We start from the raw sequence: 10,100 nt of genomic DNA on the forward strand, positions 1-10,100 counted from the left end.
ATTGTTCCTCACCACTAACTAGCAAAAGTTAAAAACAAAACAAACAAACAAACAAACAAAAACAACAACAACTAGCTGTGACCAGTTCCAACAGTAAGGAAGATCAGACACGCGTACCCATTGATAACTTAGTCTGGAACAGGACTTGATGTCTACATTTTTCCATTTAAGTTATGAACAATGTATATAATCTATATTTCATTCTCACAGTATTTATGAAGCGAGTACTGCTTGGGAATAAATAATATTCATATTAACAACAACAAAAAGATCTTACCATACCAGAAAAATGGTATGCAGGGACGTGGAGAATGGGTGAATATGCTAGCATTTGGTAAGCCTTGGAAAGTGGAGTTTGCATCAAGCTAAAAGCAAAGCTTCACTCTGAAATGAGCTCAAAAAAAAACAAAACAAAACAAAACAAAAACAAAAACAAAAAACCAAACCAAACCAAAACAAAACAAAAACCACTGTCCTTCCAAAACAGCCCAGTGGAGAAGGAGGAGGCTCTTAGGAGCCAGCATTACATTTTTGGGTCCTGTCTCTAGCAACATATTTTTGGGGGATCCTGCTATAAAGTTTACAGGTTGGTGAGCTATTAGCTTGCATTGTGCATGGGGATCTAAGAAGCCTGGCTTGGGTGAATTTTTAAGTGTCTCTGCAGGCTAGATTTGTGTTTATAGCTCTTCTGACAGTATTCACATACAAATGGTCTCCTTCTGGTGTGTATTACTTTGTGTGAATCAAGATGTGACTTCCCTTTAAACATTTTCCCACAGAGGGCGCATTGGTGAGATTTGGAATTTGTAAAAGGGTTCACGTTTTCTCTCAGGCCCAGTTTAAACATGAACTCCCTCTTACACAGCGTACATTGCTGTCTTTCTTCATCAATATAGTTTGCCTGTGTCACACTAAAGGAGGCCTCGTCAGTAAATGGATTATTGCCCATAGCATTATCATGGGTATTCTCTTCCTGGCTGACAAACAGGTGCCCATTAATGAGTGAACCACGAAAGGATCCTGTCCCACCTCTGGGACCATTTTTGACTACCTTTCTTGTGAGACTTTTCAGATGAGCAGAACAGAGCCCTAACTGAGCACGAGGGCCAGGCTTCTCAGTAGGACCAGCCGGCTGGCAGGCCTCATCAATGAGAGTCTGTGCTTCTGCGGAGCTCCCTGGCATCTCCTCTAGGCAGGAATTCTCTTCTTTCTGAGGATCCTTGTAGTTGGCCAACAGCTGTTCTGGAGGTTCTATTCCAGGAGGTTCCAGATGTTTATAATCTTTGGTTAAACAGAAATCTGACAGTAAATCAGAAATGGATATGTACTAATTTTTTTCTTTCCAAACATACCTCCGTCATTTTCTGCTCCCAACATCAAAAGCTGAGAGAAGAAAAGGAAATGATGGGTGTGGGTGCTACTGTGTCATGTGAAAAATTATGAGAGAAGTAAATGCTCAGAGGGTGGGTGGAAGTTATCAAGGAATGCCACTGACTTTCCCTCCTTGATGAATTCTATCCCTTTCTCTCTTTTCTTCCCTATCTTCTACTGAATCCCTTTCTACCTGCCAGAGCCTGGTAATTGTCCAGTGTGTTCCCTGACCCCTGCAGTCCTAATACCTCAGCAGACAGCTCGTATCTACCTCTCGTTCTTAAATACTGGCCATTTGTACTACATCACATGGCTTGTGAGCTGCAATGGATGTTAATCCAATGTACATCTTAATTAGGCACCAGTCTTGACCATTCTAATATCATCCTTGGTGACATTCAGCAGCATGAGACAGGTGCATACAGCCTACTAATCCTGGGCAACCAAAGCCCTGTTCCTAAGATTCTCACCCATTCTTTTGTTCAGATTCTCTTCTCACAGGCCATGCTACCCAAAGCCACTAGCCAACACTATCCTCAGCTTCAGTTCCCACCCTCTACTCTTTCACATTAATGAAACACCATCACTTGATGCTGAGTGAACTTGGTACTTATTGAAGATATTTTCATGGATCTCCACACTGCTTCCTTTTGTCTGCCTACTAAGGTACTGAGGACATCCAGATCTTGTCACCATGCTGAGATTAAACTTTTTACAGAGAACCGAAGTAGATGGTGAATGGAGCATAAACTAGTACTGGCATGAGTCATAGTTGGAGACTACAAAGGTAAGGTAATTTGGGGGAATATTTGACCATGGCTATTATGTTTAACTCCAACCTGACCCAAAGCCATAAGAGAACTTGAGCTCTCAAAGAGAAACAAAGAGCAGGGTGGGGTGGGGTAGGGAATCCCTTGTCTTACCAACGTTAAACAAGTCCTGGTATTTTTCATGTCCATAATAGTTCATTTCCAGTGGCTCTTCCAGTAAGAATTCATGGAGCTCCTGGGCAGGTTCCGTTAGCTGGGGTACAGGTGGTGTCACACGTGTGTTTGATGGTGTGAGTAATATACCCATGGACACCAGTTCTTCCAAGAGTATATCACTCATGTTGATCTGAGGAAATATCAGAACCCATCATCGCACTGGAAATACAACTATTTTTTCCCTCCCTGTAAACACATTAACTAGCAGCAATGCAAGGAGCTTTCACAGTTCCAGCAGCCACTGGAAACAACACATATAAAGGAGAAGGTGGTGTCAAATACATTTCATACTTGCATTTGATTTATAGCTAAATGGCCACTTTTTAATTACTCAAGAGCCAGGAGAGGCACATGGTTCCTTTGTTGAGTAGGACATACCTAGATCCACGAAGATTTTGTCAACAAAATCAGGGAGAAAGAAAGAAAGCAAAACCACTCACTGATACTACCTTGAGGAGGCAAAAAGCTTTGGCAGAGTTTTGCCCATGCAGTCAGCTGCCCTGGAGCTGAAGCTGCTGCAAAACAACCCCTGTCCCAAGCTGAGATCATGCATCTCAGCTCGCTACTCCTTTGGCTGCCTTCCACAGACACTGTCCTGTGTTCAGCCACGCTTTCCCTAAACAAAAATTTCAAGCAGTGGTTCTGGACAGTACTGTCTCCCGTAGGAGATCTTTTGAATATGGTGACGGGAGCTGCCAGAGATGAGTGTCCCATTCATGATGCAGAATTCTTCCCAGGCCTTTTCAAATTCAGAAAGCATACACTCAAATATGTTGGTGAGATAGAACCTAGCAAGAACGATATGTTGTTGCATATTTTCCTGTAACTTAGATGTCCAAGTGATGCATGGTCAGAGGAAGAGTATAGTATTTATTGTTCCTATTAACGCAAACCAAAGCTTATTGCATTGCTGCTGCTTAGTGCTGTCTTCACAGTGAGGTGAAAACCACTATCCACGTAGGGATATAACCTGACCAAAGGGGAAAGTGTTCAAAACAATGGGAAAATCGATGTTAATTCCTGACTGTCCTACCACAGAGACATAGGAATGGAACCACACGTCATTGAAGCCACTTCATGGTGTCTTTCGGTAAAACATATCCAAGCACACACAAAAGTTATGCTAAAGCTAATCATCGCTCAGAATGAACTCTGCTCACTTTTTTTATATGCCTTCCAGGCTCTGCCTGACTGTGCATTTTCAAACCGTTCTGTAAAGAGCTGACCAATACATATCTCAGGCCATGCAGCACCACAGTGATACTTTTGGTGGCTTAGGATGCCTGAGAATTTCATTTACTGAAATTAGATGAGGCATTTGGAGAGAGAGAGGGCATGTAGTTGGATACAGTGGAGAACACTATACCGACTCCAGCAGAACACAACATCAAAAGACTCTGGGCAAGGCTACTGGGTCTATGGAATGACATGGAGAGGGACGGACTCATCTTGACTCAGCTGCCTGGCCCCCTCTCTTGGTGTAAGAACGACGGAGCCCCAACACTCTTCTCACCCTTTCTCCCGGTCTCTCGTCATCTCTCAGTAGGCCTTCTATGAGGGTGAACAGCCTTTGTCTAGTCTCCGGGCTGAGCATGTACATCCTGGTCTCCGCATCTGTGGGTAGAATATGCAGGAACTGCTCCAACACGAGCAGAGCCAGGATCTTCTCCATAGACCGTGTCTGAGGCTTCAGCCATTGGGAGCCAAGTTCCCAGAGTGTGCAGAAGGCTTCCCGAGGACCGTCTGCTTCTTCGTACTGGAACTGCCTGAAGCGCTGACGGAAAGCCTCACAGGGCGTGTCCTGCTCTTGAGGCTGAGGATCCTGGTAGCACGGTGAGGGGGCCCGAGTGGAAGAGTGGCTCGGTGCAGTCATTGTGCCCCTTGCCTGGCCGCTCACAGCTTATGTGAAGCCTGAGGTCTGCGGCCTCAGCTGTTTTGCTGGGTCTTCAAAAGGGACGCCACCTGCAGCAGAGGAGAAGACACCATGAGAAAAGGAGGCACAGCATTCGTGACAAGCGGGCATGATCGCTGTCTCTCAGCTTTCGGAATGTAACAAAAGGTACACATACTTCTCAGAAAGATAAAGGTACATTTACAACACTGCACCCAGCTGCCAGAAGCGTTACAAAGTTTCCACCCCCCCACACACCACACACACAACACCCAACAAGCTCACTGGACCTGTACTTTTCAGTAGGTCAGCCACTAGCTACTGAAGTTGGAATTAGTGGAAGTTGGAAGCTTTTATTCCTACCCACAGGTGTCACTACAGAATGCTACCTGCTATTGGGCGGCTCTGCTCATGAGCCATGACTGGGAACGCCTACCCTTCACAAGCCTCCTGAATACGTACAGGAGTAGACAAACCGCATATAGGATAAGAACATTGTGTGCTCTTCCAGAGGGCCCAGGCTTGATTCTCAGCCCCCACGCAGGGCTCACAGCCTTCTGTAATCTAGCTCTAAGGGATCTAACAGTCTTCTATTCTTTGCAGACAAACGGTGCATAGGCATATGTATCGTATCGGTGAAGACCAACCATACACATTTTATAAGATACTAATAATGGGGCTGGAGAGATGGCTCAGAGGTTAAGAGCACTGTCTGCTCTTCCAAAGGTCCTGAGTTCAATTCCCAGCAACCATATGGTGGCTCATAGCAATCTTTAATGAGGATCTGGTGCCCTCTTCTGGCCTGCAGGCATAGATGCAGGCAAGATACTGTATAAATAATAAATAAATAAATCTTTAAAAATTACCTTAACACCTCTTTAAAAAAAGATACTAATAATGCAACTTTAAAAGAGCTGTAGGTGTCTAGTCACACTCCTCACATAATAATGGTATTCATGTATTTCTGAATACAAGGAAGTCCCCAAAAGAATGAGGGAGGAACAACTACAATTTCCCCCCAGAAGATCCCTGTAGCTTTGAATCCCCCTTAGTAACCTTCAAACAGAGTGATCTGTGCTGGAGCAAGGCTCTACTGGAGCAGCCAGTATTCACTTCCTTGATCTTGTCATCACAGACTAAGAACTTGCGTTAATGACCTCATGCCTGCCTCTAGCACTTTTTCTCTGTAGTAGCCTCCCCAGTAGCTTTTCTAGAAGAAAGGCAACACTGCAAAAGAAGACAGCATAGGAAATGTCTCAGGAGTTTCCTATTGAGAGATACATATTGAATTCACACCACAACCTGTGCCAGGGAACTATCTAAACAACCTTCCGATTTGATCACAGTTAATCCCCGTTAGAATTTAGGAGCCCAGACAAGCATGTTGGCTTTTGGCTGTAATCCTGGGACTCACAGAGAGAGAGGTAGGAGGATATCTGTGAGTATGAGGCCAGCCTGTTCTGCAAAATGAGTCCAGGACAGCCAGAGTTACACAGAGAAACCCTGACTCAAAAAACCAAAAGCCAAAAAAAAAAAAAAAAAAACGCAAAAAAGAAGAAGAAGAATTTAGGAGCTGGATAATCGTATTTTTCCTTTGTGGTGTTGGGTTGTGAGGTGCACATCTTAGAGTCATTGAATACAACTGTCCCAGGCCAAAGGAAATTTCCAGAAGGAAATAACTGATAATGAGGGCTGAGGAAGGCTCAAGGTCTTCTGCATACCTTCATGAATTACTCCAGTTTGCATGAAAATGTTCTTCTGGTGATCTGTGGGTTCACAGAAGGTTTCCCCAGCTTTCAGCTCCCATAACTACTGCTATAGTGTAGAGATTCTTTCTCTGGCTCGATTTCAACATATGCTCATCCTCCTCTCCTTATGTCCCTCAATCCCTTGGTTCTTCCCCTTCTCCCTTCTTCCCTCCTGCTTTCCTTCATTTTCTATTCCTGACCTATTCTCTGAAAGGCTGGTCAGAAAAAAAAAAGCCACTCAGACCTCTCTCTCCACCCCCAAACCATCACCTCCACCCCATCTTCCCCATAACATCTCTGTGCAAAGGTGAACAGACACCTAGCCTTTCTGTCAGTGATTCATAATACTAGTGTGACTGTCCAGGGGAAGGTCCCTTTCAAATTAGCAATAAGGCCACTGGTCACCTATTGTGAAGCACACAAACCTCAGACTGCATCTATTGCAGAGATAATTGCACAGCTACTGACCATGGCCAAGTCCTTTCCCAATCATTACAGTACAGCCAATATAAGTTATAATGGGCATTTCTAGGCCATTCACATTGTACTAATAATTATAAGCCATGTAGATACTATTTATTATTTTGGGGTTTCAAAATTAGCATACAAGGTATTAGATATTATGTCACTCTCAAGCTATGTTTAAGGAATTCTTCTTTCCCCCATCTCTCCTGCTCACTGATCCCCCTAACAGCCTCACCCTTTATGCCTCCCCCTTTACAGTCCTCTTCCATGTCCTGTGTATTTTTTTGCCCACACCCACATCTTTCCTCATCACCTATTATTAACCCTCTTTGTCTCCTTTGTAGATTTCCAGGCTTTTCTTACACTTAAACCTGTTTACATGTAATATATGCATAGCTCATACATGCATCTAGTGTATACATAAGTACACTATAATCTAGGGTTTCCATATGAGGAAGAACATGAGGTTTCTGACTAAGATTGGGTCACCTCAATTAATATTACTATTACACTTTCCAGGTCTATCCATCTTCTTAAAATTTTCATGATTTCTTTAGAGCTGAATAAAAGTCCATTGTGTATACTACCACATTTTGTATTGCTTCGCTAGTCACTAAAACAAGGAAATGGAACCAGACTAGCTGTCCATCAACAAAAGGATGAGTAATGAAAATTTAGACATAATTTCAAGGGAATGTGATGACGTGCATAACTTGTATCCAAACTCTAAGTCATTTTACCCAAGGGTATTGATTCTGAAAGGATTATAGTATCCCAGAGCATGGATGAGAAAATCCTCCAGGGAACCCCAAGAAGCATCTAGTTTCCTTGACCTAGACATCTAAGCTTCAGAATGAAGCCCTGTGGGTTTGACTCACCCAAAATACGAACATGTGGTACCTAGGCATGACAGAATTTTGTTCAGCCATAAAGAAAATGAAATTAGGAAAATTTCAGGAAATCAGTTGGACCTGGAAAATATAATATGAATCGAGGTGACCCAAAGTTAGACAGAAACATCATGTTCTTCCTCATATTGGGTCCCAAGATTGTAGTGTATTTATGTATATACAACATGCATATATGTAACATGCATATGTTACATATAAACCGATTTAAATGTAGGGAAAACCTGGAAACCTGCAAGCTTATTTAGCACAGTAGTAATTTACTTAGTAAAAGCTAAGCAAAGCACTGCAAAGAGAGATTGGGGTGATGTGCCTCAATGACGAGGGGGAACACATTAGTAGTTTTGTTGTGCCTCAGATAGGGATGTAAAGTAAATGAGTAAATAAATTAAATAAATAAAAACATCTCATTAAATATTCAATATATGTGCTAGAACTTCCAGATTCCTGAGGCCTCAAGCACAGACTTCTGCGGGGCCAGCAGTAGTAAGCCAAGGTTCCTACCATTCTAGGTCAAAGCAACTTGAACAATCGCAGTCACATACTGATAGGTAGAGTCTTTCCCTTCATCTGGTCAACATGGCCATCTGATCCCAAGTTGCCAACCCTTACTTCTCATTTCTCATGTTTCCTACATATCCGTATCATCATCATTATCATCATTAACTGTGTGAGGTGTGCATGTGAGTATGAGTGCATATGTGGGTTGTGGTGCATGGGGAGGCCAGCAGGCAGCTTTGCAGGACCTTTCTGATTCTGCCCCTCTACCATGGCGTCTAGGGATGGAACCAGGCACATGAGGCTTGCACACATAGCAAGTGCCTTTACCTCCTTCCATGACTGTTTGTTTGAAAGCTAATATTCTTTTTTTTTATCAGTTACATTTTATTAACTCTGTATCCCAGCCGTGTCCCGATCCATCATTCCCTCCCAGTCCCTCCCTCCCTCCCTCATCTCCACCGTGCCCCTTTCCAAGTCCACTGATAGGGGGGACCTCTTCCCCATTCATCTGATCCTGTTTTATCAGGTATCTTCCGGACTGGCTGCAAAGCCCTCCTCTGTGGCCTAACAGGACTGCTCCTCCCTTCGGGGGTGGGGAGACCAAAGAGCAAGTCATTGAGAACCTCCATTCAGATTTTGCCTGTGGTAGCTCAGTAACCAATTGGATTCCCAAAGTGAGGGGAACAAGGACTATTGCTAATATTCTTTTTAAGGCACCTCATTGTTTTAACCACGACATGGCCTGCCTTCACGTCTTAGCAACTCTCCCATCCCAACCTCACAGCAAACAAGGCCTCCCTAGTCCCTGTTCCATCCTGTCCCCAGCTCCCAGGGCTAAGCTCATCCACCTGGCCTCCAGCCTTCTAGTGGACAGCCAAGCTTCAGTGATACCTCACACTCTCTGTTGCAGCTCCTTCCTGACCCCTCCTCCCTAGGCACTGCCAGGGCCCTATTCTGAATCCTTCTCCTCACCTCCTACTTGGGTACTTCATGAACTGAGGCCACCAAGGATTAACATCTGCCCTCACTGGCTCCTAGGCCTGACTGCTGTCCCCTTTTGGCACTTCTTTCCACCTATCTCCTGCCCCCATAATGCTGGCCTCCCAGACTGCCAGCAAAGAAGCTAGGGATTTAGGCCCTTCTCAGACAGACACATCCTCTTTCCCCACTGGCAAAGGGCTCAGTGTTTCCAGGACTGCGTGGAATCTCGCTCCTTGTTACTTTTGGCAATTCTCTCTGACAGTTCTGTTCCATAAGAAACCTGGTTCAGGGGCAGGGTTGGCCAACAAATATCACCTGAGGCTGCAAGAGTCAGGTGAGGGTCTAGCATCTGGGAGATCAAAAGGATACCCTCCACCACCACTGCCACATTTCCTTCTCTGCTTTGTGCTAAGAAGTAGCCAGATTCCTGTATGTCAGGAAACTCTGTCCCCACCTGAGAATCTAAAACTCACTTTTTTTTTTTTGTATTAACACACTTTATTCTGAAAGGAGGCACGTCAACTCAACAACAAGGAATCTAGGTTATCAGAGGACTGAGGGCTCGTTAAGGTTCTCAAGCTTAGGCAGAGGGGCTCGCTAAAACTCATTCTTCATTGTTCCCATTCTCACTGTCACAAAGGAATTGGTTTCTTCTTTTCCTCACTGTGGCTTCAACACATTCCTCAGCCACATCTACATTTTGAAGCTCCAAGTGAGCATATTGCACCTTCAGGAGACACCTTTTGCACACATGGCTTAAGGAGCTGCCTTTTAGGCGCCAGGGAGGAAAGGTTCTAGTCCAAGTCTCATGGTCAGGTCAGAGTGGGGGTCAACTAAAGGCCAAGGGGCCCACTCAATACTGCATGGAGGGCAGATGGCTTCCTTTAAAGTTGAATAACACACTGGAAACACAAAGACTGATGATTTAACCAGTAATATGGCATTAAGACAGAATAATCTCAGCACTCACAGGGCCAGAGGCAGACAAACCTCTCTGTGTTGAAGACTAGACTAGTCTATACAGTGAGCTCTCGGCCTGACTCTGTTAGACCTCTCAACCCCTAAGGAGCAATCATGTCCTTCTTTATTTCCTTTTTTTTTTCTCATTCAGTCTAAAATGAAAAACAAAAAAAGGCAGAAGCTAATTGTAAAATAAAAATCAAAGTTTAAGCTTCCTGATAAACCTTCCCATATAGAATTCTTCACTGTCTCCTGTGTTCCTAAGCTCATCTCAAAATATTATACAATT

General features: G+C 44.0%; 1 protein-coding gene across 1 annotated transcript; it reads right to left on the bottom strand.

Moving 5' to 3' along the window:
• Positions 1–622: 622 nt before the first annotated feature.
• On the bottom strand, positions 623–4,230 carry LOC110542759 (zinc finger protein 449-like). Its single transcript, XM_021629275.2, has 3 exons — positions 3,871–4,230; positions 2,295–2,487; positions 623–1,281 (listed from the first exon to the last, which is right to left on the bottom strand). Exons 1-3 carry the CDS (start codon positions 4,228–4,230, stop codon positions 623–625), a joined length of 1,212 nt encoding a protein of 403 aa, XP_021484950.2.
• Positions 4,231–10,100: the final 5,870 nt, after the last annotated feature.

This window comes from Meriones unguiculatus, chromosome X (assembly GCF_030254825.1).
Source record: "Meriones unguiculatus strain TT.TT164.6M chromosome X, Bangor_MerUng_6.1, whole genome shotgun sequence".
Classification (NCBI taxonomy): domain Eukaryota; kingdom Metazoa; phylum Chordata; class Mammalia; order Rodentia; family Muridae; genus Meriones; species Meriones unguiculatus.

Excerpts from the sequence above, each read along its gene's own strand:
- LOC110542759 (XM_021629275.2), bottom strand. The coding sequence starts at position 4,230 with ATGACTGCACCGAGCCACTCTTCCACTCGGGCCCCCTCACCGTGCTAC. Across the intron at positions 2,488-3,870 it reads ACGAGAGACCGGGAGAAAGG|ATCAACATGAGTGATATACT; the intron begins GTGAGAAGAGTG and ends ATATTTCCTCAG. Across the intron at positions 1,282-2,294 it reads CCAGGACTTGTTTAACGTTG|ATTATAAACATCTGGAACCT; the intron begins GTAAGACAAGGG and ends GTTTAACCAAAG.